General features: G+C 42.0%; 2 protein-coding genes across 7 annotated transcripts in view; one reads left to right on the plus strand and one right to left on the minus strand.

Moving 5' to 3' along the window:
• LOC132136733 (KH homology domain-containing protein 4-like) overlaps positions 1-12,385 on the plus strand; it is a 38,497-nt gene extending 26,112 nt beyond the window's left edge. For all 4 annotated transcript variants that reach the window (XM_059547348.1, XM_059547349.1, XM_059547350.1 and 1 more), the window contains exon 14: positions 12,150-12,385. In XM_059547348.1, coding sequence (XP_059403331.1) covers positions 12,150-12,280 — 131 coding nt within the window. In that variant the 3' untranslated portion in view covers positions 12,281-12,385. The remainder of the gene's footprint in view (positions 1-12,149) is intronic.
• Positions 12,386-12,460: 75 nt separating this feature from the next.
• LOC132136732 (fibronectin type III and SPRY domain-containing protein 2) lies at positions 12,461-18,017 on the minus strand. Of its 3 annotated transcripts, none has more exons than XM_059547346.1 (13): positions 17,890-18,017; positions 17,340-17,491; positions 17,180-17,269; positions 16,874-17,107; positions 16,749-16,771; positions 16,212-16,333; positions 15,555-15,713; positions 15,196-15,330; positions 14,980-15,124; positions 13,606-13,739; positions 13,397-13,529; positions 13,161-13,337; positions 12,461-12,710 (listed from the first exon to the last, which is right to left on the minus strand). In XM_059547346.1, the coding sequence occupies exons 2-13, from the start codon at positions 17,481-17,483 to the stop codon at positions 12,461-12,463; spliced, it is 1,746 nt and encodes a 581-aa protein (XP_059403329.1). In that variant the 5' UTR covers positions 17,484-17,491; positions 17,890-18,017. The 3 variants fall into 3 exon arrangements, with proteins under 3 accessions (XP_059403329.1, XP_059403327.1, XP_059403328.1); XM_059547344.1 differs by having other exon boundaries at positions 17,180-17,275; XM_059547345.1 differs by having other exon boundaries at positions 17,180-17,275; positions 17,340-17,484; positions 17,890-17,965.
• Between the last annotated feature and the right edge of the window lie 4,159 nt (positions 18,018-22,176).

Genomic DNA, 22,176 nt, shown 5'->3' on the forward strand with positions numbered 1-22,176 from the left:
GCAGTAGTTACAGAATCCTCAGAGCAGTTCTCTATGGCTGTCATGTTGTCATCATCATTGCATGGAGGCTATAATAAAGTTGTTTAAAAAATAGTTACAAGTCATCACTTATTAGACAAGGTCCCGACTATGCTAAACCTGTGAAATGTGTGTATTTGTTACCAAAGGGTTTGTATGGCTTTCCTAAAACTACAGGTCCCCACTACGTACATTACACTGGAAACAGTGTGCAAGACTTTCCCAAGTCAAAACCACATGTAATAAATTAATAGACAGACAGAAATAGACAGGCACAGACAGATAAAGAGACCGACACAGACAGAAAAACAGACAGACACAGACAGATAAAGAGACTGATACAGACCGACAAATAAAGAGACTGACACAGACAGACAGACACAGATAGATAAAGAGACCGACACAGACAGACAAAGACCGATAAAGAGACTGACACAGACATACAGACAGATAAAAGAGACCGACAAAGACAGAGACAGGCCCAGACAGATAAAGAGACTGACAGACAGAGACAGATAGGCACAGACAGATAAAGAGACTGACACAGACAGAAAAACAGACATATAAAGAGACAAAGACACAGACAGAGATAATAACACTGGAAACGGTGTGTAAGACTTTCCCAAGTCAAAACCACATATAATAATAGACAGACAGACACAGAGACAGGCACAGACAGATAAAGAGACTGACACAGACAGAGACAGGCACAGACAGATAAAGAGACTGACACAGACAGAAAGACACAGACACATAAAGAGACAAAGACAGACAGAGATAATAAATACACATACCTCAGCTGTGAATCGTGAAGTGCCTGCAGTAGTTACAGAATCCTCAGAGCAGTTCTCTATGGCTGTCATGTTGTCATCATCATTGCATGGAGGCTATAATAAAGTTGTTTAAAAAATAGTTACAAGTCATCACTTATTAGACAAGGTCCCCACTATGCTAAACCTGTGAAATGTGTGTATTTGGTACCAAAGGGTTTGTATGGCTTTCCTAAAACTACAGGTCCCCACTACGTACATTACACTGGAAACAGTGTGCAAGACTTTCCCAAGTCAAAACCACATATAATAAATTAATAGACAGACAGAGACAGGCACAGACAGATAAAGAGACCGACACAGACAGACAGATAAAAGAAACCAACACAGACAGGCACAGACAGATAAAGAGACCGACACAGACAGACAGATAAAAGAGACCAACACAGACAGAGACAGGCACAGACAGACAGAGAGACTGACAGAAATACAGACAGATAAAAGAAACCAACACAGACAGAGACAGGCACAGACAGATAAAGAGACCGACACAGACAGATAAAAGAAACCAACACAGACAGAGACAGGCACAGACAGATAAAGAGACCGACACAGACAGATAAAAGAAACCAACACAGACAGAGACAGGCACAGACAGATAAAGAGACCGACACAGACAGACAGATAAAAGAAACCAACACAGACAGAGACAGGCACAGACAGATAAAAGAGACTGACACAGACAGAGACAGGCACAGACAGATAAAAGAGACTGACACAGACAGAGACAGGCACAGACAGATAAAAGAGACTGACACAGACAGAGACAGGCACAGACAGATAAAAGAGACTGACACAGACAGAGACAGGCACAGACAGATAAAAGAGACTGACACAGACAGAGACAGGCACAGACAGATAAAGAGACCGACACAGACAGATAAAAGAAACCAACACAGACAGAGACAGGCACAGACAGATAAAGAGACCGACACAGACAGACAGATAAAAGAAACCAACACAGACAGAGACAGGCACAGACAGATAAAAGAGACTGACACAGACAGAGACAGGCACAGACAGATAAAAGAGACTGACACAGACAGAGACAGGCACAGACAGATAAAGAGACTGACAGACAGAGAAACAGACAGACAGGCACAGACAGACAGACAGAGACAGACAGACAGACAGAGACAGATAGAGAGACTGACAGAAATACAGACAGATAAAGAGACAGACACAGACGGACAGGCACAGACAGATAAAGAGACAAAGACAGACAGAGATAATAAATACACATACCTCAGCTGTGAATCGTGAAGTGCCTGCAGTAGTTACAGAATCCTCAGAGCAGTTCTCTATGGCTGTCATGTTGTCATCATTATTGCATGGAGGCTATAATAAAGTTGTTTAAAAAATAGTTACAAGGCATCACTTATTAGACAAGGTCCCCACTATGCTACACCTGTGAAATGTGTGTATTTGGTACCATAGGGTTTGTATGGCTTTCCTAAAACTACAGGTCCCCACTACGTACATTACACTGGAAACAGTGTGCAAGACTTTCCCAAGTCAAAACCACATATAATAAATTAATAGACAGACAGACATAGACAGGCACAGACCGACACAGACAGGCACAGACAGATAAAAAGACCGACAGAGACAGATAAAGAGACTGACACAGACATACAGACAGATAAAAGAGACCGACACAGACAGAGACAGGCACAGACAGATAAAGAGACTGACAGACAGAGACAGATAGGCACAGACAGATAAAGAGACCGACACAGACAGACAGACACAGACAAATAAAGAGACTGACACAGACAGACAGACAGACACAGACAAATAAAGAGACTGACACAGACATACAGACAGATAGAAAAACAGACAGACACAGACAAATAAAGAGACTGACACAGACATACAGACAGACAGATAAAAGAGACTAACAGACAGAAAAACAAACAGACACAGACAGATAAATAGACTGACACAGACAGAAAGACAGATAAAAGAGACTAACAGACAGAAAAAACAAACAGACACAGACAGATAAAGAGACTGACACAGACATACAGACAGATAAAAGATACTGACAGACAGAGAAACAGACAGACACAGACAGATAAAGTGACTGACACAGACAGAGATAATAAATACACATACCTCAGCTGTGAATCGTGAAGAGCCTGCAGTAGTTACAGAATCCTCAGAGCAGTTCTCTATGGCTGTCATGTTGTCATCATCATTGCATGGAGGCTATAATAAAGTTGTTTAAAAAATAGTTACAAGGCATCACTTATTAGACAAGGTCCCCACTATGCTAAACCTGTGAAATGTGTGTATTTGGTACCATAGGGTTTGTATGGCTTTCCTAAAACTACAGGTCCCCACTACGTACATTACACTGGAAACAGTGTGCAAGACTTTCCCAAGTCAAAACCACATATAATAAATTAATAGACAGACAGAAATAGACAGGCACAGACAGATAAAGAGACCGACACAGACAGGCACAGACAGATAAAGAGACCGACACAGACAGGCACAGACAGATAAAGAGACCGACACAGACAGACAGAGACAGATAAAGAGACTGACACAGACATACAGACAGATAAAAGAGACAGACACAGACAGATAGACACAGACAAATAAAGAGACAAATATACAGACAGAGATAATAACACTGGAAACGGTGTGTAAGACTTTCCCCAAGTCAAAACCACATAATAAATTAATAGACAAACAGAGACAGGCACAGACAGATAAAGAGACTGACAGAGACATACAGACAGATAGAAAAACAGACAGACAGACACAGACAAATAAAGAGACTGACACAGACATACAGATAAAAGAGACTAACAGACAGAAAAACAAACAGATAAAGAGACTGACAGACAGAAAGACACAGACAGATAAAAGAGACTAACAGACAGAAAAACAAACAGACACAGACAGATAAAGAGACTGACACAGACATACAGACAGATAAAAGATACTGAAAGACAGAGAAACAGACAGACACAGACAGATAAAGTGACTGACACAGACAGAGATAATAAATACACATACCTCAGCTGTGAATCGTGAAGTGCCTGCAGTAGTTACAGAATCCTCAGAGCAGTTCTCTATGGCTGTCATGTTGTCATCATCATTGCATGGAGGCTATAATAAAGTTGTTTAAAAAATAGTTACAAGTCATCACTTATTAGACAAGGTCCCCACTATGCTAAACCTGTGAAATGTGTGTATTTGTTACCAAAGGGTTTGTATGGCTTTCCTAAAACTACAGGTCCCCACTACGTACATTACACTGGAAACAGTGTGCAAGACTTTCCCAAGTCAGAACCACATATAATAAATTAATAGACAGACCGACGGACAGACAGAGACAGGCACAGACAGATAAAGAGACGACACAGACAGAGACAGACCGACAGACAGAGAAACAGACAGACAGGCACAGACAGACAGACAGGCACAGACAGACAGACAGAGACAGATAGAGAGACTGACAGAAATACAGACAGATAAAGAGACAGACACAGACGGACAGGCACAGACAGATAAAGAGACAAAGACAGACAGAGATAATAAATACACATACCTCAGCTGTGAATCGTGAAGTGCCTGCAGTAGTTACAGAATCCTCAGAGCAGTTCTCTATGGCTGTCATGTTGTCATTATCATTGCATGGAGGCTATAATAAAGTTGTTTAAAAAATAGTTACAAGGCATCACTTATTAGACAAGGTCCCCACTATGCTAAACCTGTGAAATGTGTGTATTTGGTACCAAAGGGTTTGTATGGCTTTCCTAAAACTACAGGTCCCCACTACGTAGATTACACTGGAAACAGTGTGCAAGACTTTCCCAAGTCAAAACCACATATAATAAATTAATAGACAGACAGACATAGACAGGCACAGACAGATAAAGAGACTGACACAGACAGGCACAGACAGATAAAAAGACGGACACAGACAGACAGAGACAGATAAAGAGACTGACACAGACATACAGACAGATAAAAGAGACCGACACAGACAGAGACAGATGGGCACAGACAGATAAAGAGACCGACACAGACAGACAGACACAGACAAATAAAGAGACAAATATACAGACAGAGATAATAACACTGGAAACGGTGTGTAAGACTTTCCCCAAGTCAAAACCACATAATAAATTAATAGACAAACAGAGACAGGCACAGACAGATAAAGAGACTGACAGAGACATACAGACAGATAGAAAAACAGACAGACAGACAAATAAAGAAACTGCAGGTCCCCACTACGTACATTACACTGGAAACAGTGTGCAAGACTTTCCCAAGTCAAAACCACATATAATAAATTAATAGACAGACCGACGGACAGACAGAGACAGGCACAGACAGATAAAGAGACGACACAGACACAGACAGATAGAGACTGACAGACAGGCACAGACAGACAGACAGAGACAGATAGAGAGACTGACAGAAATACAGACAGATAAAGAGACAGACACAGACGGACAGACAGATAAAGAGACAAAGACACAGAGAGAGATAATAAATACACATACCTCAGCTGTGAATCGTGAAGTGCCTGCAGTAGTTACAGAATCCTCAGAGCAGTTCTCTATGGCTGTCATGTTGTCATCATCATTGCATGGAGGCTATAATAAAGTTGTTTAAAAAATAGTTACAAGGCATCACTTATTAGACAAGGTCCCCACTATGCTAAACCTGTGAAATGTGTGTATTTGTTACCAAAGGGTTTGTATGGCTTTCCTAAAACTACAGGTCCCCACTACGTACATTACACTGGAAACAGTGTGCAAGACTTTCCCAAGTCAAAACCACATATAATAAATTAATAGACAGACCGACGGACAGACAGAGACAGACACAGACAGATAAAGTGACTGGGACAGACAGACACAGACAGATAAAGTGACTGAAACAGACAGAGACAGACACAGACAGATAAATAGACCGACACATACAGAGACAGGCACAGACAGATAAAGAGACTGACAAAGACAGACAGAGACAGATAAAGAGACTGACACAGACAGAGACAGGCACAGACAGATAAAGAGACTGACAGACAGAGACAGGCAGGCACAGACAGATAAAGAGACTGACACAGACATACAGACAGCTAAAAGAGACCGACACAGACAGAGACAGGCACAGACAGATAAAGAGACCGACACAGACAGAGACAGGCACAGACAGATAAAGAGACCGACACAGACAGAGACAGGCACAGACAGATAAAGAGACCGACACAGACAGAGACAGGCACAGACAGATAAAGAGACCGACACAGACAGAGACAGGCACAGACAGATAAAGAGACTGACAGACAGAGACAGACAGGCACAGACAGATAAAGAGACCGACACAGACAGACAGACACAGACAAATAAAGAGACAGACACAGACAGACAGACACAGACAAATAAAGAGACAAAGATACAGACAGAGATAATAACACTGGAAACGGTGTGTAAGACTTTCCCCAAGTCAAAACCACATAATAAATAATAGACAAACAGAGACAGGCACAGACAGATAAAGAGACTGACACAGACATACAGACAGACCGAAAAACAGACAGACAGACACAGACAAACAAAGAGACTGACACAGACATACAGACAGACAGATAAAAGAGACTAAACAGACAGAAAAACAAACAGACACAGACAAATAAAGAGACAAAGACAGACAGAGATAATAAATACACATACCTCAGCTGTGAATCGTGAAGTGCCTGCAGTAGTTACAGAATCCTCAGAGCAGTTCTCTATGGCTGTCATGTTGTCATTATCATTGCATGGAGGCTATAATAAAGTTGTTTAAAAAATAGTTACAAGTCATCACTTATTAGACAAGGTCCCCACTATGCTAAACCTGTGAAATGTGTGTATTTGGTACCATAGGTTTTGTATGGCTTTCCTAAAACTACAGGTCCCCACTACGTACATTACACTGGAAACAGTGTGCAAGACTTTCCCAAGTCAAAACCACATATAATAAATTAATAGACAGACCGACGGACAGACAGAGACAGGCACAGACAGATAAAGAGACGACACAGACAGAGACAGACATAGACAGGCACAGACAGATAAAAGAGACCGACACAGACAGACAGACAGACAGATAAAGAGACTGACAGACAGATAAAAGAGACCAACACAGACAGAGACAGGCACAGACAGACAGAGAGACTGACAGAAATACAGACAGATAAAAGAGACCGACACAGACAGGCACAGACAGATAAAGAGACTGACACAGACATACAGACAGACAGATAAAAGAGACCGACACAGACAGACAGACAGATAAAGAGACTGACAGACAGATAAAAGAGACCAACACAGACAGAGACAGGCACAGACAGACAGAGAGACTGACAGAAATACAGACAGATAAAGAGACCGACACAGATGGACAGACACAGACAGATAAAGAGACAAAGACACAGAGAGAGATAATAAATACACATACCTCAGCTGTGAATCGTGAAGTGCCTGCAGTAGTTACAGAATCCTCAGAGCAGTTCTCTATGTCTGTCATGTTGTCATCATCATTGCATGGAGGCTAAAGTTGTTTAAAAAATAGTTACAAGTCATCACTTATTAGACAAGGTCCCCACTATGCTAAACCTGTGAAATGTGTGTATTTGGTACCATAGGGTTTGTATGGCTTTCCTAAAACTACAGGTCCCCACTACGTACATTACACTGGAAACAGTGTGCAAGACTTTCCCAAGTCAAAACCACATGTAATAAATTAATAGACAGACCGACCGACAGAGACAGACAAAAGAAAAGAAAGACTGATAGGCAGAAGGGATGTCATGATTACATAAGGAGTACTCCATTTTAAAAATGTATGATTACTATTTTAACTGTTGATTAACTGGCAAAATATCCGAAGTGGTGCATTCCATGGATGAGAATCCATGAAACGCTTTAAACCACTTCCTAAGGCTGCACTATGCATTTAAACCATTTAAAACTCTTACTTTAGCAAAGTGCTATTGTGAATTCACTAAGGCTGCTATTCCATTAAATAAAAGATAAATTAAACCTACACTAACACAGGACAATACATTATCTTCCTAAATATTCTGCTCATAGAAAATTCATCACGTTGAAAAAAACTAAATTAAAGCAGTTTGCATGTTTTGATGTCCACATGTTCTTGTTCAAGAAGTGACAGTAGCTGTAGCAATTCTATTGTAAAGAAATAGCCAAATGTTAATGATCAAGTGAACATTTGAATTAATTGTTGTTAGACAATATTAAATAAGGATTGTATAAAACTTAGGCCAGTTTCACAGACAGAGCTTAGACTAAACCAGAATTAGGCCACAGTTCAATTGACCACTCGCAATACCTGCCCACCCTTAGTTACTGTTGCTATGGATGACAAACAATGCCCCTCACACTACACACGTTCTGAAGCAGTAAAAAAATACAATCGCAAAGCAAAGAGAAAACTGACAACACATCAACAGAAAAGACAATGCGGGGGGGGGGCTGTTTTATAAAAGATGCTAAGAAAAGTGGTGATTAAAGTCCAAAATCTGACTTGAAATAACCTAACAAATCAATTGGGACTAAAGCTGTTTCATAAACGACAATTTAAGCTCACGCAGTCTCACTAATTTGAGCCAGGCTCAATGAGTCAGGATAATTTAATGTGCACACATAATCGTAATTTTATGACAGCACTAACTGTAAATCAAAAGCAGTCTATGAGTCATGAGTTAAATGTGTGTTCCTCTTATCAGTTAAAATGTATTCTGATACTATTATTTATTTTATTATTTACCAACTGTATTTGTTTTTTTTGTGCCCAAAATGTAATGACCTTAAAAAAAATAAAATAAAAAATTATTGGGCACAAAACACCAAATACAGTTGGTTGTAGCCTATATATTCATTTATTTGATTAAGTTACATATTCTGTATACTTTTATTACAGCTGCATTGAAAACAGATGAGCGTTACCGGGGTTATGTCCACAGAATAAGCACACATTTTAACATATCATTTTATTAAATCACATTCAGTATTTTAACTTAAGCGCTGCAACAAAGACTATTAAAGGACTTTGGCTGCAAGCCGTGCATATAGCACCGAACATGTACTCGCAAAACAAGTACTTTAAAGGATTTCCTTATCTTATTTCTGTTACTATAGGCTTAAACCTTGTCTGTGAAACTGGGGGATAGTACACTTAAAGGGATGCTCCAACCCAAAATGAAAATTTAGTAATTAATCAATTACCCCCATGCCGTTCCAGACTTATAAAAGCTTTTTTCGTCTTTGGAACACAATTTAAGACATTTTAGAGGAAATCCTTGTCACTTCCTAGCATTCAGGTTGAACCACTGATGGCAGATGGAGTACTCTGAGGATGTCTTTCAAACTTTTCTGGACCCTGATGCTGTTATTTACCAGGCAGTCAATGGGACAGTCACAAGACTCCCGGATTTATTATAAAATGTATCTTAAATTATTTTCTGAAGATGAACAGAGCTTTTAAAGGTTTGGAACAACATTGTACCAATGGTAATGACAAAAATTTCATTTTGGGGTGGAGTATCCCTTTAAGTTATGATTATATATTTTTTAAATATTACATTATGTATTCTAACATTTTTGTTCAATAAAACTATATAACTTGCTTTGATCCTTGATTGAACCAAAATTTTTATTGCCTCATTGCTGTTATATATGTATTTTAAGCCTTTGTAAAGGCTTTTATTCCCTTAGATAAATTTGTATTACCACAAAAAGAAAAAAAAAGTTATTTGACGTTTCCATGCAGGTATGACATTGTTGACAGGTGATGCAATGACACCACTACACTGGTTAAAATAACTGATTTCTTTTGGTTTCAAACATTCTTGGAAACATTAGGGATAATGTATGGAGGTCAACAAAAATATATAGCATTGTTCTAGTAATTTATTTATATATTTTAATCTAAAAAAAAATGCACATACTGGGTCTTTAATTAGAAACTTTCCATTTCCTCTACTGTACAAATTATAAAAGTAGTAAAATAAATTTTGCCAAACCTTTCTCCAAGGCCAGTGACTTCCTCCATAGTCATATGTGAGTTCCTCTCCAGGAATGATATCTCTTGCAGCGAATAGGCACAAACAGGGTTTTCCCTCAACGATAATCCTTTTCATTGTACAATTTGGGTTTATGTGATCATCATTTATAAGGCGGCCAAGGGTGCCATCCTCATGAGTTGCATCAATGCTTCAGGAAACAAAAATTGATCATTTAGCCTAACAAACTACAACAAGAAAAATTTGGATTTGAACAAAATGAAAATTACTTTTTTTTTCTGTAAATTTTCAAATGTATTCAAACAAAAAACAACTACCTCCACTTCTTGTTCTGCCAGATGAAGTCAAACATAAAAAAAAATTCTTGATTGGCCTCTCTTCTTTGTTCGGCTTCAATTAAGGTGATCATTTCACCCCTATATTCGACAACAAAATCTCCTTTAATAAAAGGAATTAAGGCAAACACTCCACGACCTGAAAAAAGGGGGTAAATACAATTGTTGATACAATTCCTTGTAGACCTGTAACTAATAAATTGATGGTTAGCCAACTGTAAACAACTTTTATGCTTTTTAATAGTTTAACCAATGTATTCAACATTCTTTCATAGTTCATGCTTATTTCTTTCATTAATTTAGATACTATCACAAAGAGCAATTTAAAACTGCTAAAACAAACAAACACAATATCCTTTATATCCCAATGGACCCAGATCCCATAAAATAATCATGGTTCATATAATCAATATTTAGTGTTTTTAAACCACTTAAATCATAGTTAAAACGTATGTGATTACTGTAAATTTACCACTCATAACGTTGCCAATTCAGAAACCCAGTCTTGCTAGCAATACGTTACCTAGGCTTTACTATTCAGTACTAACTTATAGGCTCTTTGCTATATCGTGGTAACAAAAATAAGAAATCATTCGCTGCCTTGTTTATTCGTGGCCACGATTTGCTGTTTTATTCCCTGGTGTTAGCAGTTTCACAATTCATTCGTGGAAGACTTCCTATTCATGGCCATGAAATATATTTATATTTCCCGCATCATGTGGGGAGCGCCATAGTGCTAATCACAATCAGTCACGACAACATCTAAGTTCTTTACAAACCTACCTTTATAATCGTTTATGTGTTTGGCCTCCAGTGCGTCGGTCTTGTCGATGCAACGGAGAACATGATCTTCCGCTTCTTTTAACGGTTTTATTCTTCTCGGTCTCATCTCAACAGGCTGCCTCAAGTCGCTCCTCCGGTTCCAGTGACTCAGAGAGGTCACGCGGTCTCACAATCTCCCGCCACGCCGCACTTTATAACACTTTACAATACCAGTTACACGCACAAGTAAACACTTTCAATTATATAACGACGTGAAATTTAAGTTTATCAATAGTTCATTCGCCACATTCAAAGATTCTGATTCTGATAAAACCTTTAACGTTAATTAATCGCATTAGAAAACTCCATCACATAAACATACTTAAAATAATTCGAATTTGTGATGTTTATTTGTTAATATTATATTACATAATTCAATAAGTAGGTTAATTACCTGTAAGAATGTACTTTTCCCGTTGACAGACACTGTTTAAAGTTGGTTTTGTCGTTTAATTAAGCGACTTGCGCAAGAGCAGTTGAAAAAAATGTGTACCTTCATATATTACGTCATGTGTGTGTGTAGAGGTGCAGTTCCGCGACCCGGCTACAGGGGCGCTGTAGAGCAGCGCAGCCACACACACTCACACACAGAAATCCGGTTTTTGTTCATGGAGGGGATCAAGAAAAAAACTGTACTAGCCATATCAGCACCGCCTCCTGAGCCGATTACAAGCAAAACATTGTGGGGACCGGGGATTTGGTCCCCACTATGTTTTCGGTCCCCACTATGTGAGTGTGCTAACGTGTTGAGGACCCCACTATGTAATAAAAACAAACACACACACACAGGTGTCTATACACACACACACACACAGACACACACACACACAGGTGTCTATACACACACACACACACAGACACACACACAGACACACACACACACACACACACACAGGTGTCTACACACACACACACACACAGACACACACACACACACACACACACACACACACACACACACACACACTGATACACACACACATACACACAGGTGTCTATACACACACACACACACACACTCACACACACACACTTGTATTGCTGAACCTGAAGTGAAGAAGCTGATGAAGTGTGTGATCTCTGCAGATGAAGAGCAGCTGATGATGAAGATGATGAAGACTGCAGAAGCTCCCAGCAGCTCCTCTGGACTCGTTCCTTACGGAGGAGATTCCTCAGACGAGGAGGAGGAGCGCATGCGCAGCGGGAATAAGAGCTAAGGCTCTGAACACAGGACTGCAGCAGCACAGACTTTTTATTTGATTAAGTTTTATTTTACACAGGACTGATGTGCAACTGTTCCTATGGAATAAAGAGATAAACACCACACAGATGCTGCGTCTGGTTTATTCAGCTCTAGAATCAGCTCAGATCTGCTCATACTGTGTTTAAGCAGCGGGTCACGGTGTGATGTATGCTGGCGCAGTCATCCCGGTGCGGAGCGTCAGCGCTCCGGGGTTATCCAGAGCCAAACACGGCTGAACGTAGTGCAGGAAGTGACAGCTGAAGGTGTAGAGATGCTGCCGCAGCGCTGCGTTGTAGAAGGACAGGATCCCACGGGAATAATCCAGGAACACACCGATCCGCAGCGGCTGCACCGTGATGCGTATGTCCGGCGTCCAGCCGCTGTGCAGGAACTCGTACTTGTGCCTGAAGAAGAGAGAGGAGCAGGTTCAGCTGGACTCTCGTCTCACTGTAGATTCAGGCCGTCTCCACTTATTTACACCGTAATATCCACAGGTGCCTGATGCTGTCACTTTATATTAACATTAGTTAATGCAGTTTTCATAATGTAATCTAATGTACAATATTCAGCTTGATGTTTCTGTTATCAGAAACTGTTCAACTCATCTGTAAACACTAGGTGTCATGCTCACATCGATGATTCTGGTTTCTGATTCAGGCAGATTTGTGACGCACTGCAGTTCAATCACAGACTTTACCTGTGACTTTACTTTTTTTTTTTTTTGGAAGAGCGACTGCATTGCACACCACAATTATTTAAATGTTTTAATGCTTCTGCCCACATTTCAAGAGAAATACACTTTGAATGCTTTAACGGTTCGCTGTGGTTCAGCGTCTCGGAGCTGGTGTGCGCACCTGGACGGTGTGAGGATGTGTCTCATGCACCAGGACGTGTTGTTCCCGCCCAGGTATGAGTTACGCTGTGTGTCCTCATACGCCACGCCCACACGAAACTCTGCGCCCTCGTCCACCTCGATCTCCCAGTAATACTGTCCTCTGACGGGCACCAGGTCGCCCAGAACCGCCACACACCTGCGAGAGACACGGCGTTACACCGCTGCCACAAGACTGGAGCGCACGCTGCTGCTCACCTGTTGAAGGTGTTGTCACTGAAGGTCATGTGACTGATGGGAAGATCTTCATCCAGGTAGAACATGGTGAGGCCGTCGGCTGACAGAGACAGACTCGGGTGCGCCGTGTCTTCCAGCAGGTGGAAGAATGTACCTGTAAACAAACACAGACGTCACACACACACACACACACCCTGTGTGCACCGGCTGAAGGTCAGGTGAGTCAGGACCTGTGGTGGAGATGTGGACGGGTTCGCTCCGGTCGCTCGGGCCGCCGATGTTCACGGCTCTGACGTGGAGGATGTAGATCTTCTGCGGCTGCAGCTGCAGCAAACACTCGCAGGATGGGATCGCCACGATGGACCTGAACAAGAGATGGGAACAATCATTCTCACTATGACAGATGGATGTCCAAAACCAGCCCATAAACTCTACAGCGAGCGCTTCACTGGGATCAAATCTTTGAGGTTGTGTTAGCCGTTTCCCACCAGCCGCGCTGTTATTCTGCTTTAAGGTTAGTGAAAGAGTCAGGACAGATATTCTGACCTCGTCTCTCTGATGGTTTGTACTATTATTTAAATGATTTTTTCTTCTACCACTGTTATTGTGGTATGAACTATTTCTGATAAACTGTGGTTGGTTCATTCATATCTAAGTGGGTAACTTTAGGGTAGAATAAACTTCGGCGTGAACCAGGGTTTAATCAAAGATCTGGGGCCTGCTCTCCGTGTGTCTCTAACTCTGTCAGATGGATTTGATTGTTGATGATTTGGCATGACCTGCTTGGAGCGGCTTCTTTCATGTAAACATGATTAGATTTTTAAAAATGGAATTGATATTTAAAATGTATCCCAGCCACTGCTACTTTATTACAAGAGTACCCTTAAGTTTTTATTGATGATATGAATGTCATTAAGCGGGAACAACACCAGGACGTTTGGGCTGTCTGTCTGTGTATACGAGTGCGTTCCAGAGAGAATCCAGCCATGTAACAAAAAACTACGAGATGTGCAACGTGATACGATGAAAGCGGTGATGGACCGCTTCTTCATGCATCACGTCTCGTGCAGAGGTCGCCCGGATCAAACAGTGTCTACTGTCCTATCTACAGTGTTTCTTGTTTCTTGAGTTCTTCATATTACATGGCTGGATACTTCATATGTGCACACACACACACACCCGGAGCAGTGAACACACACACACACACTGTGAGCACACACCCGGAGCAGTGTTCATCATTTATGCTGCGGCGCCCGGGGAGCAGTTGGGGGTTCGATGCCTTGCTCAAGGGCACCTAAGTCGTGGTATTGAAGGTGGAGAGAGAACTGTACATGCACTCCCCCCACCCACAATTCCTGCCGGCCCGGGACTCGAACTCACAACCTTTCGATTGGGAGTCCGACTCTCTAACCATTAGGCCACGACTTCCCTTATTATTTCTTAATTTCACACTATTTCTGTTCTTTCTGCAGTTTGAAGGTTTGTGATGTGGACAGTCGAAGCGTGTCCTGCATGAGCAGAAGGTCAGGGTGATGTGAGGGTTAGTGTGTGATGACCGATCCACTCGTTCTGATGTGTGTGTAATGTGTGTGGAGCTCACTGACTCGGTCCCGGAGCCGTCTGTGCCGGTCTCTCTGAACTCCAGCGTGTAAGACTCCACCGGGTCGGTGTTCCCAGAGTCCCAGCGGATCAGCGCCGCGCTCAGGCTGCTCACACACTGCCGAGGCTTGAGAACCGGAGGAGATGGAACTACACACACACACACACACAGCGTTACACACTCGTGGACCACAGCAGTCCTGCAGGGGAGCGGCACACACCTGTCATGTAGACGGCTCTCTCGCTGGCCGGACTGATGCCCGTGGTGTTGGTGGCTGTGACCCAGAGCTCGTACTGAGCGTTCGGAAGCAGACTGGACACGGTGCAGTGTGTCTCCTTCACCTTCAGCTGAGACACTGCACACACACACACACACACACACACACTTCAGACCTTAATGAGCCCTGGTCTAACCCCTAACTCTGACCTAACCTCATCACAGAGCTGCTTCAGATCCTGATAGTTTGAGCATCACTGTTTGCTGCCACTGGGTTTAAGTCTGTTCTGACGGGTGAAGACGTGTTGAGCTGACCAGTGGGGTTCGTGTTTAACTGGTTTGGGTAGTGAATGATGCGTTTACCCTCCTGCGGCGTCTCCATAGTGTAGTCATCAGAGATCAGACGCCAGTAAAGCTCGTAAAACTCCACGGTGTCGTCCGAGAACAGACTCCAGCACACGTGCAGCGACGTGTCTGTGGCAGAGTTAGCGATCTGAGGATTCATGACCGGAGCCGACGGAGCTACACACACACACACACACACACACACACACGAGTCAAACACACCTGTACAACCTGCTGACTGAAAGGGTTAAAGGGCTCATATTATAAAGTCAGTTTTTTTCCTTTGCTGCATGTTAATTGTCTGAAGCTGAACAGATTTGCATGAAGCGTGTTGTTGTTCAAGGCAGAAAGAGTGTATTGCATGCAGACTGACATGCATTATAATGCGTTATAACTCTAGCACTGGTTCTGCTGCAGGCCAGGAATCACAATCATACGAGCCCTTTAAACAACAGCTGAATTAATGAAGCCATAAGAGAGTCTCCGCTTCAATGATCAGACAACTACGAGCCTTTTCATGTGAGTTAGTGTTAAACACTGTCAAGAGCATCATTTACACTCTGTACATTCCCAAAAACTGAAAACTGCAAAAATAAAGTTCCTCCCTTATTCAATTATAAGTCACATGACTTGAGACAGTCACATCATTTTTCTTATTGTGACTAGGAATCTGACCTGGAAGCACATTAATGGAGTCCATCATCTGTCTGACATCGGACAGATCTGTGGTCAGCACCTCGAAGTCCAGAGACACTCCCAGCTTCAGATCCACTTCCTCTCCGGCGAACTGCTCCACTCTGATTGGACACAACATCACAGAACATCCCAGATTCCCTCGGACTTCACATCAGTATGAGCGCTAACATCTGTCCCTCACGTCTTCTAGGGTTAGCAGTTAGTGCTCAGGTCTGATGGACAAAGTGTCCAATTAAATAACAATGTAAGTATAATGAATTATTATATCACTGATTTACTGTGTACTGGGACTATAGCTCTTCCACTGTACAACCAAACGGAGGATGAGCACTTCAGAAGCTGATCAGATTTACAAACTGTACAAATGTTCCTGGTTCTCAGGTGTTTGGTGAACAATCATGACGCAGCAGATGTGAACATCAACATCCACTCGCTGTATGAAAAGAGCATCATGATCATCCTCACAGGATGAGTACATGATGACTGTTAGACAAACCACACACTGCATCTACTCACCTCTTCATTACTGGCATGACAGCCTGTCAATCAGAGAGGGAGGCGGGTCAAACACGCCACAGCAGTCAGATCGAACAGTGTTTGAGTTCACGAAGCTCTAATGAGACTGAAAGAGTGTCTCTGACCTGCAGGAAGCCGTGTTTGTCTGGTCTGCGGTGGAGCTCCTGTGCGCTCTCGATCAGCTCTTTGGAGGCGTCCAGGGTTTGGCCGCACCGCAGCAGCTGACCGTACAAACACTCCAGCTTGCTGTTCTTCTGCTCGTCCAGAGCGGCTGCTCGTGCCTCGTTCCTCTGAGACAGCGTCTGCAGAACTTCATGATAGTGCTGCTCCAGATTCTGCTCCTGCCGGCCGAAGTTCTCCTGCAGACACACGTGTGGCGTGAATCATCACCTGAAAGCCATTCACAGCGAAGACGAAGCATGAGTCCAAACCTCCACCGTGATGAAGATCTCCTCCAGGTTACTGGCGAAGTTCTCCATCTGGACGATCTTCTGGCTCAGTTTGCTCCTGCGCTTGTTCAGCTGCTCCTGGAAGCACAGCTCTGTCACACACCGCAGACGATCGGTCAGGTGTTAGTGAATCTGTGCTCACCTTCATCTGCTGCGTGTGTGTGGAGACATCAGTGGAGCCCTGCACTAACACATCTTCATCAGTGGCCTCCTCCTCCTCCTCCTCACTCGCCGTCAGCTCCTCCGTGATCACGTCCAGACGACCTCTGACCTCAAACACGTCCATACTGACGCCTCCCACAGAAACACACCATTCATGTTCACTGTCTGTACACTAATGTCTATTTATGTCTTGCTTATTATGTTGTGGTATTATTGTATTGATGCTGTATGTAGAACAAGATTTGGCTTGGAAAGGTCATTTGAAAAAACAAACAAACAGTTTTTAATGACTTTGGACTACAACTAACCGTAATATAAATTTAGAAAAAGTAAGATGAGGTTTTCTACAAGAATATAGTCAAAATAGAAAATTTGCCCACAGGTCACACACACGTACCTACTCATACACTCTCACACTCATACACACACACCAACCATGGCATCACACTCATAAAATCACCTAAGCAGACTTGTTTTCTTGTATTTTGTTTCAAACTAAAATCATCGGAGTAGTAAAAGCAGTTCAATACCTGCTGGTTGTCGGTGTGTTCGGTGTCGGTGAGTGTGTTTCTGCGCATGCGCATCGAGCTCCGAGCAGATAAATATAGCTCGACGGATCGAATATCAGCTCGAAGCCCCCCCCCCCTCACGACACAAACAGCACTGCTTTACTGTAAATACATTCACCCTAGCGCTTCATTTTACAGTTTAACGGATTCGGTTCTTCAGTCGGTGCCACTATCTAAATATAAACTCAGATGTAAAGTTTCATTTAAATATATTGTTTATATTTACACTTTAATTTAGACACATTTTCGGTTCATTTTTCACCCAAATCATATAAACCCACACCAGCTTCAATAATATTCTTCAAATTGATTCTCTAAAATTGGTGTAATTGGTTTTGACACATCTGCTTTTCTTATGCTTTCAGACTGAACCGAACACAGTCATCCTTTAACCCTGTCCACATCTTTATTTCTCCCTTTGACCCCTGCCCCTGGACACACCACTTAAAAACTACCATGCAGAACAACACATCTCTCCCCTAAAGAGAGAAGAAACTTTATATATACTTTATATATAGATATATATAAAGAAATTAAATAACACTTCTTCTTTGATTTTGTATTGTAAGTCTCAACAGCAACAACAATATTCAAAGGCAATATAAGTTTGAATATCTATTAACTGATTTTACTAACTTTTCTCTTTTTACCAAAGATACTAAAAAGTCCCCTGTAACCCAACTCAACATTTCACATAACTTCAATCAGTCTTTCTGGAGGGTTAAAGTTTCTTTTTGGTTCTTGTTCATTCGCTGGCTCTGGTACTGTCTCTACTCAGAAGTTGCTGTCGCTGTTGTTGTTGTTGTTGGATCCTGTATCTTGGTCTCAGAGCTTTGCTTAGGACATAAATCAATTCTGTTCCGCTACAGTGTTGATCTGTCATCCGTCAAAACCTCATAAGATCTTTGAGACACTTGTTTTTCCACCTTGTCCTGCTGAGACCACATATTGTGGTTCCTTATTTTTATGGTGACTGATGGTCAGTGGTTTCGTTTTTCTGTCATACAGTCTCTTTTGTTTGATTTTTGTTTTCCGTTTAAAGCTTTTCAGTGTCCAGAAGATCCTCTCTAATGGGCAAATTTGTTCGAATTCTTCTACCCAAGAGCATATGAGCTGGGGACAACCCATTCTCCAGTGGTGCACTTCTGTAGATCATGAGACTCCTGTGAAAGATTAAAGATTACCAGCATTTCGAGTCCTGTCACTATTTTCAAAGCATTTTCTGCCAGTCCATTTGATCTGGGGTAATTTGTACTGGATGTATCATGGCGAAAACCCCATTCCTCTGAAAACTTCTTGAATTCACTACTAGAAAACTGAGGTCCATTGTCTAAACACTACACAGGGGACACCAATGGCGAGCGAACGTGGATTTCATGAAGTCAATGACTGCTTTGCTAGAAGTCAGTTACCACAATGTGACTCTTCCCATCACAGTCAAATAAATCTGCTCCAACCTTGTAGTAAAGTCATCTTGTTACAGGATGAGGAAGAAGAGGTCTGGGCCTGAAGGTTAAACAAAGCTTGCATGTAGCTGTCACCTGTGAAATGTCCAGATTAATCCTTGGCCAATACATCACTTCCCTTGCTCTCCTTTTGCACTTTTCTTTTCCAAGGTGCCCTTCATAGATTTTTTTTTTTAGCATTTATTTCCTTAGGCTCACTGGGATGACGAATTTACTGCCTTTGAAGATTATGCCATCTACAACCGTAAACTCTGATCTGCAAGCCCAGAAATCCCTAATTCTGACAGGACATCTTCCAGCCATCCTTGCTGAGTAGCCACCTTCAGTTCTTTCATTGTTTCATCCGTCCGTCTCCTGTTTGATCTGGGAGCGAGGCTACATCCGTCTCCATGTAAGCTTTGATTTCTGTAGCACAGGTTTCTCTTTCCTCTTGTCTATCTTCAGCACAAGACAGTGTGTCTGCTGTGAGCATGTACTTGCCTGGTGTGCAGATTCAATTTGCATCATATTTTTGTAGCCTGATGAGCATTCTCTGTATTATTAGGGGACAATCATTCAGCGACTTGGCCATGATGGGAACCAGTGGTTTATAATCAGTCTCTACAGTGAAGGATTGTACATATACAAATAGATGGATGCATATGTAATGGCTAGCAATTCTTTCTTGTTTCTGTAGCAGATAGTGCTCTGGCTGTCATACATCATCATACTGCTGGAGTAACACAGCTCCCAACCGTACAGTGATGCATCAGATGAAATTCTTATGCATCTTTCTGGATCATAGAACTTTAGCACTGGTTCTGCTGTCAGAATGTTTTTCAAGGTTTTCCAGCAGGTTTCTTGTTCATGTGACTACATCCATTTGATTTCATTCCAAATTCACATTTGTCTTTGTTGAGCTTCAGACTGACTTTACGAGTCACTTTAACTACCTCTCGGAGTCTGGTGTCGTGCTCCTCTTTGGTTGCAACATAGACTATGATTGTTTCCATGCCTTGTATGTGTTCGTAGATCATTCTGATGGTTTTGTGATATACCTTTGGAGCTGAGAGTATGCCATATGTTAACCTCAGAAACCTGTATGTGTCCTCAGTGTCCTTGAAGGTGCAGAGTCTTGATGACAGTTTTTTTTTTCGAGAGTCAGTTTCTCCATGGAAAGTAGTTCTTCTTTAAGCTTTCCTCTTAAAACAAAGGGAACCTTTCGACATGCATGAATGACTGGTGCCACTTGGTGCCTCTAAATTAATTGAGGAGTGTTTCGTTGCCTGTGTCCTTATGCACATTAAAGAAAGTCTTTGTGGCTAAAGGCGGGCGTACACTGTGCAATTTTTCGCATGCGATTTTTTTCAATCCTGTGGAAATCGTGTGTGCTCTTATGGTCTCGGCTCGGATCGTGTGCGATTACGAGCAGAGCAGAGTGCCTTACGAGCAGTTCCCGACCTCCTGATCATTTTTAAACATGTCTAAAAAGTTTGTGAGCTATCGGTTTGAATTCGTGACGTGTGCAGTTTAACGAGCCGATTTGTTGATCTGAAGTTGCCCAATCACGAAAAACCACAGAAGAAGAAAGACGAAGATAGCAGCGCCACGGCGAATGTGTACTATTGACATTCTATCCCCATACACTACCTCTATCCATCACGGAAAAATGCATGTTTAAAATTTCAATTAAACACCCTTTACTATTTTCTTAAGCCGTTTGGTTTACGAGGGCACAGGAAGTGTCCTAATAAACCATGTTTACATTGTAATACCCATGTCATTATAGATATTTGTGTCCCTATAAACCATATACAAGAACACACACACACACACACACACACACACACACACACACACTAGGGTGATCAGACATCCCGGTTTCCTGATGCTGAATAAGAACCTGTATGTTTAGGAAACAGTCACGGCTCATATCAATATTTTATATGCAGTTATGAGAGAAGGAGAGCAGTTATATTAGGCGCGTTTGACCTGAAGCAGCTGCACAGAAAGATCACTTGTATGACATCAAAGTACAGTGAGAGTGATTCGAATGCATTGGATCCGTGTGCTCTCTTATCGCTCTCGCATTACTTTAATGTCATACAGTGATCTTTCTGTGCAGTGCTGCTTCAATCCTAATGCTCCTATCAACTTCGTGCGATTGCTTCGGCAATCATGTTGTAGCTATATTACCTCATCCGTACGATTTTCAGATAAACTCGTGACGTGTGTGTGGACATAGGATCTTACGTCCTCCGAATTCGCACCGTGTACGCCCGCCTTAAGTCCAATCGCACACGTTTTTAAGCCTAAAATTGGCTGTACCTCTTTGTTTACAACCAGCGTCTGTATTCTGTGGTGCTTCCCTTTGTACAGGACGCTTGCTTTGCAGCTGCTTTTCACTGGCACCTCTTCTCCTGTATAGCCTGTGACTGTTATCTGGACTGTTTATTTTTGGCTTCTGTCTGAGAGTTTCATATTCTTTGTCTGATATGAGATTGACTTGGGCACCTGTGTCCAGTTTAAATGGCACAATTGTACCACTAACTGTTAATGGTACAATACTTTCATCTCTGCTATTGCTGCAAACTTTTACTGAATCCACACAAAAAAAATCTGTGTTTTCTTCCACAGTGTTTACTTCAGTTCCAGTAATTTTTTGTTTTGCAGCATTACTTGCGTAATGATTGCATTTGCCGTATCGCAAGTTTTTGCGAAATGCTGGACACATTCTGGGTCTGTGGCGGATGCCGCACTTTCCACAAATGCATATTTATTCAAATCAGATCTTTCCTTGTTT

This window comes from Carassius carassius, unplaced genomic scaffold (assembly GCF_963082965.1).
Source record: "Carassius carassius unplaced genomic scaffold, fCarCar2.1 SCAFFOLD_65, whole genome shotgun sequence".
Classification (NCBI taxonomy): Eukaryota; Metazoa; Chordata; class Actinopteri; order Cypriniformes; family Cyprinidae; genus Carassius; species Carassius carassius.

Bases quoted from the DNA above. Each gene is read 5' to 3' on its own strand.
- LOC132136732 (XM_059547344.1), bottom strand. From the start codon at position 17,483: ATGGACGTGTTTGAGGTCAGAGGTCGTCTGGACGTGATCACGGAGGAG. The intron at 13,338-13,396 runs GTGAGCAGCAGC...TGTCTCTCGCAG, and splicing joins AGTGACAACACCTTCAACAG to GTGTGTGGCGGTTCTGGGCG. The intron at 12,711-13,160 runs GTGCGCACACCA...TCTCTTCTTCAG, and splicing joins CACATCCTCACACCGTCCAG to GCACAAGTACGAGTTCCTGC.